Source organism: Seriola aureovittata, chromosome 10 (assembly GCF_021018895.1).
Source record: "Seriola aureovittata isolate HTS-2021-v1 ecotype China chromosome 10, ASM2101889v1, whole genome shotgun sequence".
NCBI classification, from domain to species: Eukaryota; Metazoa; Chordata; class Actinopteri; order Carangiformes; family Carangidae; genus Seriola; species Seriola aureovittata.
Window position 1 is genome coordinate 23,150,358 of NC_079373.1, and position 23,726 is coordinate 23,174,083.

Genomic DNA, 23,726 nt, shown 5'->3' on the forward strand with positions numbered 1-23,726 from the left:
CTTGTCACTTTCTGATAGCGAATCACTTTTATTATGTGTTTACATTTAAAAAAAGAAAAAACAGCATCAACTGTATTTGATTTGTAAGACTTTCAGGAAAACCACAAGGTATCGTTTTTAAAATGAAGGCTTTGTACGGATTATACAAACAAGATTAATTACTAGAACTAGAATATTAATCACAAACAACGGCAGAATCCTTTACCAGAACTGATGTCCTTGTTGCTCTGAATAATCCATTAATGGATACACACAACTACTTTAAATACTTTCTACCAAAGAAATCGTCCCTTTGAAAAGCGTTAACAATGATATTCAGGATAACCCAAATAACAAGGACACGCTCTAGAAAGAAATGTTGCAGCTGAATTATATTGTGGGCCCAGAAGATTTGGATGAACCATATTCTATCAAATCCAATCTCCTTTGATTGTGTTTAATTACATGTGTCGTACAATGTCATTTTTGCGTTGCCCAGGTGATCCAAAGACAACTTGAGGAAGTTGGAGAGAAGCAGAGAGACCTAGAAGAGAGAGGAGTGTCTATAGAAAAGATCATAAGAGGAGAAACAGGTACTAAACAATACGTGCACATACAGTCCAGCACCTTTCAAAGATCTTTGAGCCTGAAGAAGACATTACAAAGATACTTTTAACGCCACATCTCTGCACCATAACACCTTGGTTCAATCTATGATATAGCTCAATGGAATTCCACTGTGAAAGCCTCATTCTTCTTTTTCTTTTAATTGCTGTGCCCATACTTCTCGCTCCATAATCCCGATCTGGTTAAAAGCCTCTACATACAGTTAATGGCTGTACTCACAATAGACAGCGAGTTTATATTGTTGCTTCATGTTTTTACAGTACAGGCCTTTGTTTGTGTTCCAGTGAAGAGTGAAGTCTTTTCAGGTTGATACAAAGCAGATGCCCTTTGTGTCTGTTCGAGGTTTGATTCCAGTATGACTTCTTTTCTTGTAGTGGCTTCACATAATTGACGTAAAACTCGGGAAATATTTTGTTCTTTCTTCTCCATCCTGCCTTCTTCTCTCCCTCTCAACCCTGCTATATTCATACATCTCTCTACCTTCCTTCTTTTGTTCCCTCCTTCCTCAATCACTCCTACCTCCTCGCAGAACCGTCTGAGGATGAGGACAGCGATGAGGCCCAGCTCTATCAGTCCTGGTTTAAACTTGTCCTGGAGAAGAACAGATTGGCACGCTATGAGTCTGAACTCATGATCTTGTAAGAAAATTGCACCAATGTCAAACTTGTGCAGGAAAACGTGTTAAAACTGTTGTAATTCATTTTGCTCGCCAGTGGAGGTCACCAAATTTTCTCCTCTCTCTTAGCGCCCAAGAGCTTGAACTGGAGGACACACAGAGCCGACTGCAACAAGATCTACGATGCAGAATGGCAATAGAGGGTAAGGGGACACATGAACACACACAAAAAAAATATGACTTGATGACACATAACGGTACATAAACTTCTTCCTCCGTTACTCCAGATACAAAGAAGAGCGCCTCTGAGCTCCAGGAGGAGCAGGGGATCCTGTCGGAGATCATGACGACAGTGGAGAAACGGGACATGTTGGTCTCCATACTGGAGGAGCAGAGGCTAAAGGAAAGGGCTGAGGACAAGGACCTGGAAAGCCTCGTGCTGTCCAAGGGCTACGAGTTCCACTGGGCCCAGGCGGATGACAGCTGGGGGCAGGAGAAGCTGGAGTGTGAGGGTTGAATCTTGAGCACCATGGTGGTGAAGAACAGAATCATAAAGATGTATACACATCACTATTTTAAAGAAACAGGGTAAAATTTTACCACAATAGTTTGTGTGTGGTTTATTTGCTAAAAATCCAGCTGAGGATGGAAATGTCATGAAAGCCCAAAGACAACAGCGAAGCTTTGTCTCTTCAGTTCTCTGTCACATTGCGCTGGTATGCTGAGCTCGGAGAATAAGGATGACTGGAAATGGAGCCTGAGCTAATGACTTCCTTTACAGCCATGAGGGCTAATAACATCTCTGCCATTAAGGTTATTTGACCTCTGTGCTCAGAAGGGTAATCCGTCATGGCCCAGGCGGACACTGACCTGCTGAAAATGGTTGTACAATATGATTAACCACTTATGATAATAATGTGACTGCCTGAAAATGTATGCACACTTCATAAACCAAACTGACTTTCCTAATCAACAGCTGCTCCATGTGGTTGCTTGCCTTAAGAGTTAGAACTGCTGTGACAGATTTCTTACTGCTGTAACACTGTATAGCCTCACTGGATAGCACATGGAACAACTCCTCTGAAGTTGCAGTGTTTGTCACAGTGTGAATTGTTATAAATTTGTGTCATAAATCCAGAGATGTGCTGTATTTAAATCACTGTTAGTCAAATTGTAACTATTTGTGTGAATGCAAGCTTTCTTGTGCGTGTTTTAATATTATTTTTTCACTTTATGTTGGAACACTGTCACATAAAATTTAATTGTATTCACACCCAGACACAAATGAGCACAAGAGAAAACAACATCCTAACTGCAAGGTATTTGTAGTCAGCAGGTAAGAGGCCAGGTGGCTGACAATTTCACCCTTTTACTCCTTTGCGACACTAGTTGTCACATAATCCAAGACTGAATCACAGGCCGGAAAACTACTGCTGCACAGGCTGAAACTTACTGCAGGTTGCGGATGTGGCCACACCCTGATCACCGATGTCACAGCCCCTGCCCTCCGTCAGCTGTCAAGGCAACCCACCTGCTGTGAAATCACTGGGGCGTGGTCAGTGATGTGACATGCCTGAAAGATTTAATGCAAAGAAGGCAGTTTTATGCTGCTTCTAGTTTAGAGTGGATTTAGCCTACTCTGTGACCAACTACTGTCGGTTAAACTGTGATTGTTTAAGAAGCTATTTTTTTTTTCTTATCGCTACATAGCCAACGTTAGCATTCACAGCTGTTTAGCTACCAGTCTAGAAGAAACATTGAGGGTTTAGCAGCAAACTTAATTACCCACCAAGAGCTGTCTCCAGTGGTGGGAAAAAAAATTCTATCACTTCTCTCCTTGTGCTTAAGTTAGCGTGCTTAAGTTAGCATGCTAACCAGCTAGCTCTGGCCCGGTTGGACTGTCTTGTTACTTTCCGATACCGAGTCACTGTACAGTTCAGGGTTCTCCGAAGAAGTAGTGCTGCTCAGAAGGCGCATTGTAACCTCTTGTAAATGCAACAATGGCTGAAGCTCTTGCTAAGACTCCTAAGTAAGCAGTTGTTAATGCTAATGTTGGCTATGTAGCGAATAGCTCCTTCAACCTATTCTATGGGCTTTGAGTCAAAATGACAGGCTTATCTCCCCCATGACAAGATGAATAATGTGTTTACATGTTTTAACCCTAGGATAAGGAACCACACTTCTAATTTGGTCCCTAGGCTTTAAATGTTATGTTTGATTATGGTGTGAATTAACAAACACTGAGTTAAGAGGAAGTTATGTTTTCGTGATAAAAACTGTGTAGTGTTTCTATTTTGTTTTGGTTTTATGCTGCTTCAAGTCTTTTGAATTGAAAAAAATATTAAATAAAAATGAATTTAAAATTTTGATAACTGTTATACTGGCTGCATCTTTTCCTACTGAGACAGATTGAAGTTGTGACTCTTATAAGCAAACTCCTTGCTGCAAATGCAATCCTGCTATATGTTCTCAGATTGTTCTCAGAAACTATTTTTATTTCACCTTTTTTTGATTCATATCTCCTAGAAATTCCATTCAAACTTTAAAATGTTCACCTCTATTAAGACATTATTGAATGTATTCAGTTTTTTTAAATATGTATATATATTTCATACTTTCCAACATATTCAACGTTTTTCTGACATTTTTCCCATTAAGATGAATGGACTCTTAAAACCTTAATTTGTGTTACAATGCAACTCAAATATTTAATGTTAAAATATTTTTTATATTGTTAAGCTCGATGGATAGAAGAGAAGTTTGAATATGTTTAAACAACATTAAATATATATTTCAAAAGTACAATTACAAAAATATTTTAAAAGATTTTTGTTGAATGCACTAGAAAGTACTGGTTGGAAAATTAATGACTTGGTGTTAAGTTGACTATAAGACTTTAATACATCTTTGAAAACAGACATTTTTTCCATTTCTCAATACTACAACTGCTTCTTTGTACAAATTCAAGGCAATAATAGTGGGATTTTCTAGTTTATTTATTTATTTTACATGTAATTGAGGTATTCATGTTATCTTCCAACATGCTCACAAGAATATCATAAAATTTGACAAGCTAGCAAACACTACTTTTCATAATGTTGTGTCACCAATGAACCGGTGTGAAGCACGGCCTCTTGTGGTGTGGGTGGTGTATCTTCCTTTTGGGACATCTCAGCTCCTCCTGGTCCTCCTCCTCCTGGTCCTCCTCCTCCTCCTCCTCCTTCCCCGGTCAGCAGCTGCGCCTCTCCTAAAACCCAAACCGCCCTCCCGTCCCGTTGTGGTCCTCTGGCCTGCTCTGCGGGCCCTCCCACACAGAGGAGGGGCCACTCACTCCAGCCAACTTCAGGGGAGAAAATGTCTGGAATTCCGTTTCCGCTTTGGGGAGTGGACGGTGATTTTTTAACTTCACTTGCCAACCGACTTTCATTTCCACGTCAACTCGGGACAGTTTTGCGTTAACCGTCCTGGATTAAATCATCGTTAACGACGATGGCTTCCTCGCCTCAGAAGTCCCCGTCCTCTCCGAAATCTCCGACGCCTAAATCCCCGTCTTCCAGAAAGAAAGACGATTCTTTCCTGGGAAAACTTGGTGGAACTTTGGCGAGAAGGAAAAAGGCTAAAGAAGGTAGCGTTTAACGGCTAGCTAAAAATAACGAACCAGAAACTTCCAGAGCCGTTGGCGGTTGGTTTTTTAAACGGTTCTGTTTTTCAAAAGTAAACATTAAATTATTAAGTTATAACGATATTTCACATCATAACAAACAGCAGCAATCCCCACAAACTCAACACTACTATGCGTCCTCATTTCAGTTAGCTATTAAGATTTATACTTTTAATTCAGCTTTGAATTTACATTAATGACAAAGAAACAGCAATTAACTACAACGTGTTGCTGCTTGTGTGTGTGTGTGTGTGTGTGTGTGTGTATGTGTGTTTTCATGGCCGCGGGCTGTGTCTGTATCCATGTAAGGTATTGAATCAGCTACTACTGTAATACGTGAGGAATGAGGCACGAGTAAACACAGGCCCGTCACAGACTGAGGCAGGAGGCTGGGTCCACCATCACACTCCCTTCTTTCCCACATTACTGCAGGAACATTTGTGGTAATGTTGTTCCTCTTGGGGGGGGGGGGGGGGGGGGGCAGGATGCAGGGTTGATCCCCAGGCTGAGGTCAGAGGTCAGGGTCAGATACAGAGCATCAGCTCTGCAGCTTTAAGGATTCACTGCCTTGCTCATAAGCATGTAAATGTACCTCACCTTCTTTCACAATGTAAACAAATCTTACTATATTAGATTAATACTCCAGAAGCCTCTTTTTTAAATGCCCCAATATAGTTTATAGCCATCCAGGGTTACTTTGAAAATACAGCAGGCTTCAGTGTGCCTGACATTCATTATTAAAGGCCGTGTTTTATCATGGTATGAGAAAGGTCTCTTTCAATTGGATGATTACTTTGTGTCATTCAGGATACTGTTGCACAGCTGAGCCCCATTTTATGTTGTCTTTGTCCACAGCATGCAATCGCATTACATTCACGCTGGCTCGTGTTCGCCACACATACACAGATGTACGCTGAGTGTAATGTGTAGGATGTCTGCAGCATGTTCCATGATTTGATGGAAAACGTGGACTGGGTCGCCCCTTATGTTGATCATTGATTAGATTTAAGTCCTTGTGACGTCTATGGCAGTGAGAGAGAAAGGGCCAAGAGACGACCGAGTGAAAAAGGAAGAGCGTATAAAGGATGAGAAAGAGAGCTATAGGATGGAGACGAGATGGTGTGAAAGGAAAGGAGAAGGTCAGGAGCTTTTTACAGCATTAGCGAGGGCTTTGCATTGGATGCAGATGGACACCAACTGTGTGCAGTGCAAGCAGAATACAGCACATAAAACAGGAGAGGTAATATATAACTCTACATACTCTGTGAAAATAGAGCATATATAGAATTTATATTGCAGTCAGGTTTTATATGAGAGACTCGTGAGCTCAGCCTCTGGAGGATGAGCTGCGGGGGAGAAAGATGGTCCTGCTAGCCAGGAGAGGATGCCTGAGTCTGGGGGGACGGAGACAGACAGACAGACATGGGCTGTGGAGCGCTCTGCCCTCCAGGTAGGACACAGCATCAGCATGCAATCTTTCCGTACGTGTGGGCATCGCACAGGAGGCATGATTCTGAATGATGCATCTATTGACGTGGCATTTTATTGATACCCTTATTTAAACCAAGTGCATAGATACGTATTCGCATTTTATGACACTGGCCCAGAGGGAGGGAGGGGGGAGGGTGATGCGCAGTGAGGACGCAGTGAGTCCTGTTCAGTCTTAGATTGACAACAGATCAAATCTGCACTGAACATGTACAGTGTGTGAGCAAATCACCTTAATAATGCATATCAATCTACCCTTCATTCTTCCTCTAATAATGTCCATGCTAGGTTTCTACATTACTAAATAGCACAAGAACTGTGATAGTTGCAGTAACACCAGATTGTGCTAATTGGTATGGTGTTACTTTAGCACAGCTGTACCCCCATATGAGTCTGTAAATTGACTGAGAGCTATAAAAGGTCGCCTTAATGCTCATAATCTACTGAAACAGTAAACCATTGTTCAACATTTTTCTTCCGTCTGTTATCTTAACAAATAAGATTACGTTTAAAAAAAACATATTCTTCCAAATTATGCTAACAAATGTGACTTCATTTGACCAGAGGTTGTGGGAGTGATTAGCAGTCGAATGAATTATTTCCTCTCTCAAAAGGATCATAGTCTCACATTAAATCTGATCATTGGGCTAAACCAGCCCTAATAAACCTAGATGTCCATTTACATCAGGCTGAAAAATCAATGGGATCCTTAATGGGATGGACTGAAAGAAGTCTTGGTAGCACATTCATTCATATGTAATCTGGAGGTTTAAACTTATTTTTCCTTTTCATGTAAGGTCCTAACAAGACATCTGAATGAGAATTGAGGGTATGCTTTTTACTTCAGAGTTTCATTCCTAAAAAAAAATCAGTACACAGGGTGCTGTGAGGGTCACTGTTTAGTGGATTTTACTGCATGCAAGTGTATTTATTGATTTCCATAGTTAAATAAGTGAAGACCAATGGTGCTTGCTTTATCGGCTGTATGCACTGTCCTTATTGATGTTTCTTGATACTTTTCATTTTATGGAAACAGTCCCCAGAGTCATGCTGTGCTCACGCGAACAACATGAGAGCCCAATGTGTGCAGAATGATTTTGTTCCGTTTTAAATGTTGTCCGGTTCGATAACTGAGGGTGCAAGTTTTTTTTTTTGTGTCATGAGAGTTGTCATGTACTGATTTATATTGTATCTGGTATTGTATCTAGTACTACTGCAGTACTGGTGGTTTTGTCGGGTGTGTGGGTGGTAATTTACAGAATGAAAGGAGTGGGGTATGTGTAACTCTGTTGGAATATTCTCATACACCCCTGTTTGATGTGAAATGTGTGTTCATGCAGACATGCTGCACATGTGGATGGTGTTGATTAAGAGGATGTTGTTCCAGTGAAGGCAGAGAAATGCACAGGATGTTCACTCCATGCTCTCAACACACACACACACACACACACACACACACACACACACACACAGAACAGCGGTGATCAAACCTCCTCAGGTATCTGACACACTGAGAAGAATGGCATGCTGGGCTTCTGTAAAGCCTGCTGAGAACCAGGAAGCAGCACCATTCGTTGTTTGTGTGACCTCAAGTGGATCTCGACGGAGGGTCTGCTAATGGTTGTTTTTGGAATCAAGGGAACATTTAGGGATCCATCCAAACTGGGGCTGAACTCTGCCGGTGGTTATTTTTCAGGAGGCTGTTCTGTCTTTCAAATTGATTGACATTTTAAGTGTCTTCACCAGAAGGCATATTATACAGCTACATTTGGCTATACCTTTAGTTCGTGGTTACCGATGAAGCTTAGATAATCAATTAATTGCTTGTTCCAGCTTTTCAAACATAGATATTTGCTGGTTTTTCTCTGTTTTATCATCCTACATTAAATATCTTTCGGGTTTGGTTGAACAAAATGAGCCATTTGAAGACATCAGCTTGGGCTCTTGGAAATTATGATGACTTTATCACTATCTTTTTGCCTTCTTCAGACTAAATGGTTTATCGGTTGATTGAAAAAACAATCAACGCATTAATAGTTGATGAGAATAGTAGTTTATTTTGAGTCGGCCCTGCATACACCAAAATACTGCACTACTTGCTCCTGTCTGAGTAATGTTTACTAAAACTGTAGCTGGGCACTGTGGTTTTTACCAAAGTACTGAGCCTTTTCTACAAATGAAACTACACTGTATATTTGTTATTAAAGATTTAAAGTTTTTCATCTTCAATAGCAAAGAATGGGTTTGGCATTATGGACAGTAAGTAAGTAGTAAGAGGAAATACTGAGGGATGGTCTTACATGTCCCACTAGCTGTATCATTTTTAAAGAGGAGAAGATGAAAGTCAACAGTAATTTGAAGTGCCTGACGTCCATCTTATGTGATCTAAATGAATCTATTGCTTCTTTCTCGAAGTGTCTGAGCTTCAGGAGGAGGGGATAAATGCCATCAACCTTCCTCTCAGCCCCTCCCACTATGAGCTGGACCCTGAGGACACCATGCTTGGTAAACAGCTACACTCACAGTCCATGTTTCACACACAAATAGAGGCTACGAGTTAGCTCCAAGACCACACTGACACATTTACAGATTTTTTTCTTCATTAGATTCAGTGACAGATTGAAACTTTTTTTTTTTGAGTTGAAGCCTTTTATAAAGCCAGGGACAAAAACAGACAATTTAATATGTATCGTAATGATCAATGCCCACAAAGCTGAGAATCTACATAATATGCATGCATTAGCCAACAGGCATTGTTGGCCAATGCATGCATATTTATGTAAGCAAGATCTACTTGGTGTAGATTTGCCAACTACAGTGTTGAGTACAATGGCAGTGTCCACAACAATGGCTGTGGACGATGCTAATAATTCAGCTGAAGAGACGGTGCATTAGAGGTGCATAGATCTTAATGCTTTCAAACAGGAGAGGAGATGGGAGGCTCTCCCACCTCCCAATGCTTTTGGCAGTATAGTCTGCGCTATCACTATATGAGCTGAGCTAATCCGACAAGCACGTTTTCGCCAACAGTCAACAAACCAAACACACTGCCAAAGCTTTCTGCGGGGAACAAACACTCATTCATGTTCTTTCACATGTGCCAGGACATAAACTGTTGTTAGACAGTTAAGACTGAAAAGGCCTAATAAACAGAAACAAGTTGAGTTCTGAACTAGACGTCCTGCTTCTTGACAATTTCAATTAAATTAAATTCAGTTTTACCGTGTCTATATAGTTACATGTCAGTAAACCACCACAAGCACTTTAACAGGAAGAAACCTCCAACAGAAATATGATAATACAGTAATAGTACCCTGTCAAAATACTGTCGGTCTAATGAAGTTGCTTACTGTGTAGAAAATAACTATAACGCACAAATTATGTGGTGAATTTGTCACTTGTTCCTCCTCGGCTTTAACATTTATCCAATTTCTGCTCGTCCACTAGAGGAGAATGAAGTTCGCACCATGGTGGACCCCAACTCCAAGAATGACCGCAAACTGCAGGAGCTCATGAAGGTAAGATTTATATTTATTTCTTTTGAATACACTTTGTTTCAGAGTTGTAAATTGCTGCCTTTCATAATAAACCTGCAACAAAAGCCAATAATTAATGTGAAAAGGTTAAACATATTGGGTCAGTGTTCCCTTTTAGAGTTTGTGAGTTATCACAGCTCATCATGCATGCAGCACCAAACTTTAGGTGGTGGTATGAGACTGTAATGTTCCTTCAGGCTGAACAAGCCTGAGACAAAGTGCAAGAAAGAGCAAAAGAAAACCTCCAAAATGTTTTTGCAGATTCATGAAATTTGCAAACATTTCTCAAAATGTTTTGTCTTTGTCACTATGTATTTAAACAAAACCTCCAAAAGATCGTATATGACCACTGCAAGTTCAAATAAGTAATTTTTGAGATAATGTCGTAAGTTCCCAGTACGAGTCATCTGTCTTATTCTTATTCTTCTGCAGGTGTTGATCGACTGGATAAATGACGTTCTGGTTGGAGAGAGGATCATTGTGAAGGATCTGGCTGAAGATCTGTATGATGGACAGGTCCTGCAGAAACTATTTGGTGAGGAATTGAACCATACAGTCTGAGAAAAAGGAAACTAGCTGTACTGTTGTTATTGCGCTATTACACTTTGACAACGGAGAACTTTCCAAGGTTGCTTTTCTTCCTGTAAATTTCCATCAGGAGCATGATGGGTAATAATCTCAAAAGAATCTCATCTTGCCAACCAGAGGGTGTCAGACTTTCAGAGTCTTCTAGTGTATGGGAGGCATTAACTGCCTCTCTGGACATTAACTCCACGTTATGCTAAAAGTTCCAGGACTAATAAAAAAAAAAAAATAATAATAATGTTCCAAAGTATTTAGCTTATTGATATTGATTTGTGTGTCTTTGTGTTCAATTGTGCTTTAGAAAAGCTGGAAGGTGAGAAACTGAACGTGGCTGAAGTGACTCAGTCGGAGATCGCCCAGAAACAGAAGCTGCAGACCGTTTTAGAGCGCATCAACGACTCGCTCAAACTCTCCACCAGGAACATTCGGTGGAACGTGGACTGTAAGAAACCGCTTTGTATATAAGTAAATGTAATTCTGTGATCTGTACTCTGCTGTTTTCTTTTGCCTATACTGTTTCACTGTTCTGTCACCAGTCACTGTCCGTCTGCAGGAAAGTTGAATGGCTTTGAGACGGGGACATGCAATTTACAGAAGTACTTATTGTGTGAAGTCAGTGAAGCGGCACTACACAGTTGATCCGTCCATTAGTTAAATTTGATGAAATTGAAATTTGGAGATCTTTTAAGACGATGAACCATCATCACTTGAAAGACTTAGTGAAACACAATATACTGTTGAGTAATGCTTGCAGAGATAAGATGAGACCTAACTGATCCCTGTGGGATGAATGGCTATCTGCAGCTGCAAGGCTAATTAACTGAAAAGGGGAAAATGATAAAGACACGAGTAGAAGATAAAACCTTATAAACAACAGCGAATCGTAGGAAGAATCCGTATTTTCAGATGCGCAGTATTACTCAGGCTCATTTAGCAGAATATTTGTTTCTAAGTAGCAGCTCACTTTTATATTATTCATGACAGATGCTTATTACAGATTTTCAAGCAGCCAGTTTTGTCACTGTGGTCTGATCTTGGAAACACCCTGCAGAAGCTTACTGAGCATTGAAATAGTGGTCCTTGACGCTGGTTGTTATTGTTCTGCAGACAGTGCCAGGATGTTTGGGTGTTTTTGTCCACTCAGAATATAATAGGTGTGAAATCCCTATTTTTTGACTAAGAACATAGTTTTTCCACCAGAGAAAGGTTTATTTTTCAGCTGTAAATTGTACCAACTTGAGGTATCCTTTCTAAAAAATGTTTGCTTTTTTTTTTTACTGTGACATATTGACACTCCATGTGGAGACATCTGCTATGCAGACGGAAATCCACATCAAGTCTTAAACCACATTCGGACAGGATTAATATTACAGTGGCAGGAGGGGAATGAAATATTCACTGCGCTTAGTAATTTAACTCGTAACATTGTTCCGGATGACGTTTTAGCCATCAGGAGATTACAGGTTATGGTCTGTAATAGACACGCACATTTGGCAGGACAAAGCCAAAAGAGAAAAAGAAAAAGAACCTCCTGAAAGTGAAGCGTGGACAGACTCATAGTCATACTCCTCCTCTGATTCATAACTCAGTCAAGTCTTAACACACTGACATGAAACGCATGTATATCAGTCATGTGCGATGTCATTCAGTCTGACTTCCACTTCCTGGGTATAACCTTTATATCTGATAACCATCGTGGACAAACATACATGGGTAAACTGCGAACAGGAGCTGCTAATGGCTGATTCAGCAACTTTTAATGGCACCAGTTTCCCAAAATATAAACAAGCATTGTCTCAAAACAAGGCTCAGAAGAGGATATGAGTACCTACGTACCTGTAGCTGAAACTGCCCATTTGAAGAGCTTCTCAGTGCTTTGTTTTTTCTTTTCTTCTTCTTCTTCTTCTTTTCTTTTTTATTGTTATATTGGTTCCCAAATAGGCCTGTATGTTGGTGTCCCATATATCAGATTAGCAAAAAAAAAAACAACCTTGGCTTTACTCAATTTTCACATAGAAGTCAAATTTGCCAATGAAATGATATTGTGAGGCCTGTCAGCATGTTGACGTTACTGTATTATCACAACATTATTACATGAATACTCTTTTTGGCCTCAGGCCTCTCTCTCTCTCTCATGTGAGGCACGAAGCTAAAGGGCAGGTTGACTGTAGAAGACAGAGACACAGACAGAAAATCTTTAACATTAGGAACACCATTGATTTTGTGAGAGTGATTCACAACAGAAAAGCTGTATCAAACGAATTCAAACCGAATAATATGATATAATATAAAAATGTGGCAAAAGTTTGTCTGCGAAAAAGCTATTTGTGTGAGATGGCTTCAAAAATGCTAAAAGAGCACAGTGAATAACGTGGAATGTGATTGATTTTGCTGTCCATTTATTTGAGGAGATTTCTTTTAATCAATTCACTTTTGTTTGCCCCGACTTTCATCCCCCATTCAGCCACCGAAGAAAAACATTCGCCCCTGATGGAACTTATTTGGATCCTCTTATGCAGTGAGGATCAAATAGGTTTTATGAAGGCCATAAGCCAGCACTCTGTCATTTGCCATCGCCATGGTGTATAATCAAAGGCTTGCTTTAGACACTTAATTGATCCTGATTGTTTAGTGTATCCAAAGGTAAATCCTATTTGTGCGGTTGACTAAAGACATGTCGCTCAGTACGTCTGACTGAACAGGCTCTTAATGTCGACTTTCTGTTGCAGACATAATTTAGAGTGTTTCTGCTTCCTCTGCACAAAAGCTTGTGTTTTTTTGTTTTGTTTTGTTTTTTTCAACATCGCTCCAAGGCAACTTTTTGGCATCTTGTGTTTGTATTTACCATTAAAGGTTTCATGACCTTGCCTTGTAAAACTTTTAATTCTAAATTCCAGAAGGATGAAAAATAATAGAAAATATGTGGCTTGTTATTTGACAATCTGAGGCCTGGAGAGAGGTATTCACTTCATTAAAAAGATATTAAGATATTAATAACATGTCTACACATTAATTGCAGGTGATGGCATGTTTTTGTTCAAAAATATTGAGACATTTAAGATTTGATTGTTATAATAAATACATTCCCACAGCAAGTTGTTGTACAGATTTAAAGGTCAGAAACCGGCAGATAACAAGTGAAAATATTATGTGTCATGTATGCCAACTACTTGCAGAACCTATTATTTGTTCCATGACTACTAGTTTATTATTTATTTTATTGTTCATTCACACTTTCTTTCTCCGTCTTTCCTCCACACTAGCGGTTCACGCTAAGAGTATAGTGGCCATCCTGCACCTGCTGGTGGCGCTGTCACAACACTTCAGAGCACCAATCAGATTGCCTGACCACGTTTCTATCCAAGTAGTGGTCGTCCAGGTGGGTGAACCGTTTGTCTTTAAATCCTGTCCAGTCTTCTCCTCATTTACAGTACGAGTCTGCTTACTTGCGCAACAGGTTGTCGTCTTTATTGTGAACGTTGGTTTTATAACACCACTCTCCACTGCTGTGAATTCATCTTTTTTTCTCTCTTTATGTCACCAGCACTTTTTTTTTCCCTGTCTCAGTCATATTCACTATTCTCCCTCTTTATGTCTTTCAGAAAAGAGAGGGCATCCTTCAGTCCAGACAAATTCAGGAGGAAATAACTGGCAACACAGAGTAAGTACGCTCGGCCATCTGACTCATTTTCACACCACAGAACAGCATTTAGATGCAGAGATGACCGGTATTATTACAGGTGAATAAGAGAGAAGACTGTTGACTAAATGTCAGACTGAAGACTGACACTGACATAAAAAAAGGGCTTTATTTTGAGCATTTTTACATCCCTTAGTAACAGTTTTGATTCACCTCACTAACCCAACTAAAATACATTTTTTTGCATATTGAAATTGACATGTTGACCGTTGACACTGAAGCACTCTGGGTAAATCTTTTCCACCTGTGTCTGGTATGAAATGTCACAAACTGAACAGGCTGGTTGTAATTTACTGATTATTGACTTCTAGATATTAAAGTTGAAAGTTATTATAAAGTTTCCTTGATTTCTGAAAACATTTTTCTTTTAATCCGTTGGACCAATCAAGGTGAAACAGTGCCGCTCACCTCTGTTGGCTGAATTCAGTGGGTTTTTAGAAACTGATTTGCGAAAATAAAGCTTTTATTTCTCAGCTGCATTCGGGGGAGTCTTTTGATCTGGACAACCTTCGTGACAAATAATGCATCAATGGCTGGGTATTACTTTTTTAATACAAGTCACAATACCGTAACAACACCAAAATTAAACTTTTTTTGATACTGTACTGTGGAGAAAACAAACAAACGTTTGGTCAAAAAAAGGGCAGAATTACAATTTAATCAAAGAATGATTAAATGCACTGGCTTGTTTTTCTCTGATAACTTAAGATCCAGACGTCCGACGACTGAAATCCTTCATCTGGTTAAAATGCATAGTTGAAAACGACAAAGATGTAAAAAGTGTATCTTAAGAATGTGGTTTAAAACTCTATAAAATGGTAATTTTCAGCTTCTGGCAGACAAAGCTGACGCATGCACATAGGGGATATAATGTCACTGACAGGCGACCAAATGAAACAGATCGTTACCATGATTAAAAACGCGGATTTCTCTCTCTCAGTATCTTCTCTTCTGTCAACAGAACTGTGCTGCCCACTGTGCTTTACATAGACTGCGCAATGGCGAATAGGCAACCATTGTATTTCAACAAGAGATGTGATGGCACCCTTAGCTGAAGAATTAGAAAATTTAAATCACACACACACACACACGCACACACACTCTCGTGTCTCACACACACTTTTATTTCTCACTGTGAGGCTGTCCTGCAGCCTGACAGCAGCAACGAGGGAGATAACAGCAGGCCAGCACACACAAGCACACACATTTTGTCATGGTAGATAGATACACCATTAATAACACACACACACACACACACACACATACACACACAGAGGCTCAGATACACTCACATGGTCACAGTGAAAATACGGTTATTACCAACAGGACCATTGCCCAGACTTGCCTGCCTTTGCCACCGCAGATTACACCATGAACATGTTTGTGAGTGCTTCTTGTGTGTGTGTGTGTGTGTGTGTGTGTGTGTGTGTGTGTGTGTGTGTGTGTGTGTGTGTGTGTGTGTGTGTGTGTGTGTATGCGCCTGCCATTTCTTGCTGGCCTGCCCACTGCGATATCGCTTCCTCTGGGACACTCGCACTGCAGCGTTCCCTATGCTCCAAAAACCACCTGACCCTGTCCAATAACAACAGCCTCCAAAGTGCTAACATTGTAATAATAGACAAGAGAGGCTCCTCCATTCCCATAGAAAACCAACACGGACAGACAGGCACGTCTTCATTCATTGTATTAATACCCAACAGTGCTATTCTGCTGTTGGGATTACTGTATTGTGCTATAGTATGTGGTCATTGTGACCATCCCACTGATGATACCCAGGTTATTTGAATACCCGTGGTGTACCTGTGTTTACTGTTAATCAAATTATACCCTCGCTACATTATTGTATTGTCATTTCTGCAACATAATCCCTCCATTCTCTACATTCCTCTGTGATTGACTTGGACGCACCTGTCTATTATTTTCTCTTGTTTTCTGTGAATAATCAAGTGTGAAATTGTCAATAAGGAGAAAATGGCCTCTGAGTTGTGTGTTTTGACATATTTTGTCTTTTTGGCTCTAATTTCCAAATGCTCTCCTCTTTTTCAAAGGGCTTTCTCTGGCAGACATGGTATGTTCTTTTCTATTTTTTGTCTGCTTCTGATTTCAGGAATGTTCACATTTCCCTGCCCCCTTTATTTATTTTTTTTCAATCACTAATTTGTTTGGTTTATTCTCCACAGAGCGCGATGCCTTCGACACCTTGTTTGACCACGCTCCAGATAAACTCAATGTTGTCAAAAAGGTATTGGGGCTTTACAGTGGCACCACAGATTTATCAACCATGTCTGGCACAATCATGGAAAAAAATACAAACAATACAATATTAATACAATACAAAAAGTCTGATCCTAGAAAATATAAACCTGAAAAGATTGTTGTGGTGTGGTCGTAGATCAGTTTACCATTGTTGAAGTGAAAATAATCAGGTAACTGTAGTTTCCTTATTTCAGTTACTGAGTCTTTTCTCTGCCCCAAAACAAATCTGGGACTTTATTTAATTGTGGTCATGATTTTTAGCTTGAGATGAACAAGATTTTTGACTTTGTTAGCAGCCATGTAGCCACTCTGCTAATGTAGTAAAGAAATGTGCAGTTACTAGAGATCAGCATTTCATTTTTTGAGCATGAAAGCTCAATCTTGACCAAAAAAAATCCAGTGATTTTCATCAGTGGATGGAGTTTGCTTAGGTGTCATGTTGGTTTAGAGATGCCTGATAACTGAGAAAACTCCATCTGCTGATGAAGACTGTGATACATGGTTGAAAATTCCAGAATAATAGCTAGTAAGTAGACCTTGAGTTAAGATTTTTTCTTTTGGTCAAACTTATTTATATATAGGGTGCTTTGTATATCATAGATGTTTCATGTTTGTTGTTGTTGTGTGTGTCTATATGTATTAAAGTCATGAGTTGTGTGTAGATTTGTGTAAGTGTACATTCTCTGGTTTGATTGAGATGCCACCTGCTTTTTTTTTTGACAGTTTCTTTTATGTTTTCTCAGACATTGATCACATTTGTGAACAAACACCTGAACAAGCTCAACCTCGAGGTGTCTGAATTGGACACACAGGTACGGCGCGCACACACACACACACACACACACACACACACACACACATGATACAGCACATACTGTATGCTGATGCTTAACCACTATTCATTGATGTTTGTAGGCCTAAATATTCATATTAATCAGTCACTGGAAATAAATAAAAAAACATGCCCATTGTAACATATTTTTTAATCTGTTATTGAGATTTCACTCTTTTAGTCTTGAGCCAACATTTCTCTTCAGTCACTAACGGGTCAGTTTTAAATCCCCACCAGCTCACAGTTTGTCTGTTCACCTGACTGTGCTGCTGCTTCAGTTTGCAGACGGTGTTTACCTGGTGTTGCTGATGGGGCTACTGGAGGGATACTTTGTGCCGCTCTACAACTTCTTCCTCACACCAGAAAACTTTGACCAAAAGGTAAAATGCGATTATTTTTCTTTATCCATCAGTGAGCTGGAGTATTACAGGGAGAAAAAAAAAAAACTATGTTCTGATAATCAATCAGTCACTACCTGCAGGGTCGATGGATAGTTCTGGCTCACTCCTCACGGAGGAGGACAGCAGATGTCGTCTTGAATATACATCTGTTATTATTTTTATACAGCAGATCTATAGATTTTTACCCAGATTTAAAAATTGGCTTGGTTTTTAAAAAAGAAAAAAAGTAATCAAGATGACGGAGGGAGCGACCTGATAGCCGAATGGTTTGGCAAGGCAGGGCAAGTTTATAGCACCGTTCAGACACAAGCAAGTCAAAGTGCTTCACAGAGGCATGGAAATCCATTAAAAATGGAACATTAAGAGCAATAACAAAACAATAGAAAAAAAAAAAGAATAAATAAAGATAAAAGTGGTGCTGCTGTGATAAAAGACATTAACAACAAGCAAATGCACAAGATTAAAAGGATGTTACGTATGTGGTTTATTGGTGAGCTGCAGCAAAAAGAGATGTTGTAAGCCCTTTAAGTGAGCTGACAGTTTCAGCAGACCGCAGGTGTTCAGGAAGCTTGTTCCACAGGTGGGGGACCATAGAAACTAAAAGCTGCTTCACCGTGCTTGGTTCTGATTCACATGGTTAGGGCACACACCACATGGGCTCAAAGGCCCTGAGCAGCGAGTCCCTACTTCGCCTCCCGGCTGCATGTCTTTCCCCCCTTACTCCCTCCCTACATCCCCCGTCTGTCTCCACTTCCGCCATCTAATAAAGACACAAAATGCCCCAAGAAATAAAATAATAAAAAGAATGACCATGAGATTAAAGTGCAGATGTTAAAAGACTAGCTACAGTTTCTACATGCTTCATCTAATGTGGATGTAATCTCCCTCAAATTAAAGCCCAAAATGACGACACATACTCATTGTTTAATTTCAAATCCAGTTCACTGCAGCACGGAGCCAAAACAAATGAGTCTGAATACTTTAGGACTCCTTTGTATCTCTCTCCTTGCTGCTGAATGAATGTCACACATCTGTTGTTTTTCACAATTACTAAAGAAAGGAACAATGACCTTTGTTAAATGGCTTTGGTTCTGCTGCATGAATTTAACAAAATACACAAATGCAGCAATATTTTGGAAAAGTGGAGATGAAGACTCGTAGTCGGGGGGCTCCATCATATTGATACATCCGCTCTTTTCTTTTAGAGATCCATGCGAAACGGGGCTATGACTCGCCTCTGGTCTTGACCTATAGTTTAAGACACACTCCTAAATCAATACTCCCATTTCTGAGGAGCCTCATGCACTCGGAGCCAGGACTCTTCTCTCAATAGCTTGATAAATGCCATCCGTTTTCCCCAGAGCCCATTCAGTGCGGAGCCATCTCTTCTCTCCATTGGCCTCTGTAGTTCTACAGTATTCTGAACAGGCAATCTGCGGAGACACCACAGTAGCCTTTTGTTTGGGTGTTGGCCAGCAGCCCCTGCCAAGCTGCAAAGCAGAATGGGCATCAGTGCTACAATGTACACAACTACTCACACACACACACACACACACACACACACACACATAGAGAGACTCCTGGCCCGGAAGAACAGGCACCAGCCCCACAGCATCTGTAATCTCCTATTGCACAGGGAAACGCTGAAGTGGCTTAGGGGCTCAGCTCTATTACTCTCTATGTGTGTGTGTGTGTGTGTGTGTGTGTGTGTGTGTGTGTGTGTGTGTGTGTGTGTGTGTGTGTGTGTGTGTGTGTGTGTGTGTGTGTGTGAGAGAGTGTGTGTGTGAGAGAGTGTGTGTGTGTGTGTGAGAGAGTGTGTGAATGTGTGTCTATTCGAGGGCCTGGAGGCCTATCGATGATACACCAGGGGCCGGCTGTGAAAAGTATCATGAGGCATCAAGAAACTACTCCTGCCTCCGCTCAGTAGTAGATCTCTACTTAAGGCTCATTCTCTTCCCTTCTTTTTGACTGTATTAGATGGCTAAGGTCATGCTTATCACACAATAAGCCCTTGTTGGGCAAAGCTTTTAGTACCTCACAGCAGGGAGAGCACACACACACACACACACACACACACACACACACGCACATATACAATAGGCTGAGAATTAAAAAAAAAAAAAAACGTCTTTCAACTATCTCTCTCTTGTTTTCCTCTTATTGCTCACAAGTCAGGTTTGTGTCGCCATCTCTGCTCCACAGAGCTGTATCTCTGATCATTTAAATCTAAACTCACCATGTGCAATAATTAGCACATAACACTGTGCAATATCCCTTTTCTGCTGCTATATGTGTTATATTTCTTATTATATTAAAGTATCTAATTGTGTATTTGATATTATTATCTACTATTGAGCTTGTTTTTTTGTTATTTTATATTGATATTTTGCAGTTTTTTCTTTTCTTCTTCACTGTGGGACTAATAGAGCAATATCTTATCTTAAATGCAGTAAGATTTGAGGTCCATGTTTTGAAAAGCAAGTGATTGTCAGTTTCTTAGAAAATACACTCTCTCCACCATGTGTGCTTCCAGCTGCATGAAATATAATAACGTCATAAATACTCTCCGCTCCTTTCTGTTCAGTCAGTTTTACATTCAGTCACATTGTACAAGTGTTACCCACACTCTTGTGATGACATGAAAAATCTAACAGTCTGTGACAGTATCACTTTCTTGGAGTGAGGAGGTTTTTGAGTGACACTGGTGACATGTGTCCATTGATAAATGAGGGAGCAGAGTGTTTGTGCAGCTGCTGAAGGCTTATGGTCTTACAGAACAGAGCCGTGTTGTGTTTGTCCACACAGGAAGCTGTGGTAACACGACTGAATCAACTCCGAGTGTATTGTGGGATTAAGCAACCAGTTTCAATGTTCTCTTATCAACGAGATGTGTGTGGTGGTGATGTATGATTTGTAACTGCCCACATGTGGCTTGTATGTGTAAAAATTATGGTGTGCGTGTGTGTGTGTGTGTGTGTGTGTGTGTGTGTGTACAGTGGTGATCACGCCTCCTCCTAACAGACGTGTCCCTCTCTCTGCAGGTCCACAACGTGTCCTTCTCCTTTGAACTGATGCAGGATGGAGGTCTGGAGAGACCAAAGCCTCGGCCAGAGGGTAGGACACACATTTAACACATTCATGCTTTAGAACCTTTACGGCTTTATACAGTCGTGAATAGTGACAGGACAAATGATGGGCATGGATATGTACAGTATTCAGTCATTTTTGCACTCTCAAGATTATAATAGGTTTTGTTAAAGTTTGTGGGATTTTAACTTTGGTTGGGAAAAAGAAAAAGCTGCACTAATCAGTATTTTTATGTCAACAAAGGTTGAAATAACTGTGTAATTTGAAGTGCCACTCTTATTGACGAACCCAAGGCATCTGCTGAGCCTCGTTAGCTAAAGGAGAGATTTGCCTGGTGTATACAAGCCGTTAAGCTGAAGAGAAGCAGGAATGCGTTCCAACCCCCAGGACAATATGGTGGACCATAGAAAACAAATAAAAGATCCAAACTCTCACTAGTTGTTATCTGTAACTCCTCTATTCTTTTTCTTTATATCTTTTTTTCAGATATAGTGAACTGTGACCTTAAATCGACACTGCGCGTCCTCTACAACCTCTTTACCAGGTACAGAAACGTAGACTGAGCACCACGTGTAGGGAGAGCAAAGGCTCTTTACCATGGACCACATGCTTAAGATTAATAATACTGTAAGTTTTTCTTTCTATTTGTTGTAGAAATCTGTTTAATCTGAATGCATGCATCACATTTTGTATCTGTTGAGCAATGTACCACACAAATCTATATTTTTTACACTTCTGCAAAGACAAAAACATTTCATTTGGCTTTGTATTGTAAACATGGCTGTGCTATAGAGTCCTGCAGACATCTATGACCTTAATAAGCCAATTATTAATGTTAAGTTGAGTCGTAGAGATAATTCTATAATGACATGTTTCCCTCGCCACATATCACAAAAGAGAGACTTTAAATGAACAACACTAGTGTCTTTTTAGTTCAGAAAAGAAACTGTTTACCTGTATTTATTGTTAATTTTGATACTTTTTGTCTCTCTTGTTTATGTCATTCATAAGTGCCTTTATTTAAACATGTGAACACCGTCAGCTCCCAGTGCTTAATATTGGGATGCGTGTGCTCCCCACTTGTCTTAACGCTCCAGATTTCCTTTGAACCTGTGGAGGAACAAGTATTGAAATATTTGACCAAAGTTCTGTTGCATTCACACCACGTCCTTGTGTTTTATATTGTAATGTGTATCTTATTTTTAATTAAGATACAGTAGCATTGTATAATCATTCTGCTCTTTGTGGCTTAACACATTATATACATCATATTTTTAATACTCACTCCTGTCTGCGAGACAAAAGAAATTTGACTGAATATATTGAACATAACGTTTTAGGGCACAAATTGTATTTTGTGTTCTGGTTTCAAGGCGCACTCACTTCTTCAAATAATAAATGTGGTAACTGTCTGTGCTTCAGGCTGCCGACACATTCTCTATCATGTATCTATTTATGTTTTAATGCATTACATTCAATAAACCATTCAGTCCCTGAATGTGGCTGCATTTTCTTTCTTTTTTTTTACCTCTCAAAGGAAGTGAAGAGGAATGCTTTTCCAACAAAACAAAACAAAAAGAAATCGGGGTCAGATTGGTTCCAGTTTATCCCACACAAACACAAGTGAACCTCCACAACAATTTTCTTTTTGTTAAATTGAGATAGACTGTTAGGAAAGCTGTGTAAAAGCTTTCTGATTTGAAGCTGACCCCCACAAAGACTGAAATAGATAGGACAGTTACCAAATGGATGAAAAGGTTTGTTTTTTTTTTTTTTTTACATACACATTCCACAATAGCTTTTGAAAAGGTGAGGTGGGTGTGTGGGTGTGTACATGTCTCTCTGTAGTTATTTGGACAAATTTCAGTTTAAGCCATTGTTTGTGAGGACGTTATGGGCTGTTTGATGATTAAGACTTGGGTTTAGGGTTAAGGTTAGAATTAGGTTAGGTCAGGGTTAGGGTTGGGCAGTTAGTTGTGATGGTTAAGGTTGGGGTAAGGGGCTAGGGGGATGCATTATGTCAGAGGGCGTCCTCACAACTATAGAAAGACATGCAACAGATTCTGAGAGATCTGAAACCATGTTATGACCATTTCCTCTCAGCTCCCTCTCGCCCGGGGAACAATTCAGCTGCTCTAGTTATTACCTTGTTACATTATTGTTATTGCATTATTGTTACGTTGTTGCTCTGTGCGTGGGTCACATGGGGACACAGACGCATTCCTCTGATTAAAGACACCAACGGTAATGGAGAAATGGATGAGGGCTGCTTCACGGATGGGAATGTGGGTCGTGAAAGTTTCATAAATTTCAAGAGTTAAGATTGTAAATGTAACTACAGCTACAGAAGAGACCATTCACTAACAACTTAGTAAATACAGTTTGCTTGCTAATTAATTTACAGCAAAGGCTGTGATCACAGCTCAGGATGTTTTTGTGCAAATCATGAAGGTAAACCTACTTAAAACTATTCACCCAGACTGATTAAGTTTTTACCTTCAAGAAATTGTTTAACATTTTGGAAAGCATGCTTTCTTTTCACATGCTTTCTTGCCAAGAGTTAGATGAGACGATCAGTACCACTGTCATATTTGTACAGTTATTATGTGGCTGGAGACAGCAGCCCAGTCGTCTCAGCTGTTTGATCTTTTCATCTAGCTCACAGCATGTGAATAAGTGTATATCCCAAAATGTCAAACTCTTCCTTTAAAGCTGCTCTAAGCAATCTTTATACGAACAATATGACTCACCATTCAGGCAGCTGTTTTAAAATCTGCCTGCCTAGCACCGTACACCGTACAAGATCGGACACTAGCTTATAAATATATTGGAGCATTTATCTGCTAAACAGCCAGTTATTTCCCTCAGGACATTTGTTGAGACCAAAACTAAACTAAAAGGAGAATGAATCCTTAATAATGACCAGAAACATGACTCCAAATGAATGATAATGTTTTG

General features: G+C 39.9%; 2 protein-coding genes across 5 annotated transcripts in view; both read left to right on the top strand.

The window, feature by feature from the left end:
• mical2b (microtubule associated monooxygenase, calponin and LIM domain containing 2b) overlaps nt 1-3,590 on the top strand; it is a 57,219-nt gene extending 53,629 nt beyond the window's left edge. For all 4 annotated transcript variants that reach the window (XM_056387811.1, XM_056387812.1, XM_056387813.1 and 1 more), the window contains 4 exons: nt 479-572; nt 1,136-1,244; nt 1,352-1,425; nt 1,510-3,590. In XM_056387811.1, coding sequence (XP_056243786.1) covers nt 479-572; nt 1,136-1,244; nt 1,352-1,425; nt 1,510-1,739 — 507 coding nt within the window. In that variant the 3' untranslated portion in view covers nt 1,740-3,590. The remainder of the gene's footprint in view (nt 1-478; nt 573-1,135; nt 1,245-1,351; nt 1,426-1,509) is intronic.
• A 942-nt stretch (nt 3,591-4,532) lies between these two features.
• Nucleotides 4,533-22,266, top strand: parvaa (parvin, alpha a). Its single transcript, XM_056387818.1, has 13 exons — nt 4,533-4,847; nt 8,787-8,876; nt 9,819-9,889; nt 10,340-10,442; nt 10,794-10,934; nt 13,756-13,871; nt 14,095-14,153; nt 16,241-16,260; nt 16,373-16,434; nt 17,192-17,260; nt 17,559-17,660; nt 20,723-20,795; nt 21,255-22,266. The coding sequence occupies exons 1-13, from the start codon at nt 4,712-4,714 to the stop codon at nt 21,329-21,331; spliced, it is 1,119 nt and encodes a 372-aa protein (XP_056243793.1). The 5' UTR covers nt 4,533-4,711; the 3' UTR covers nt 21,332-22,266.
• The last annotated feature ends 1,460 nt before the right edge of the window (nt 22,267-23,726 follow it).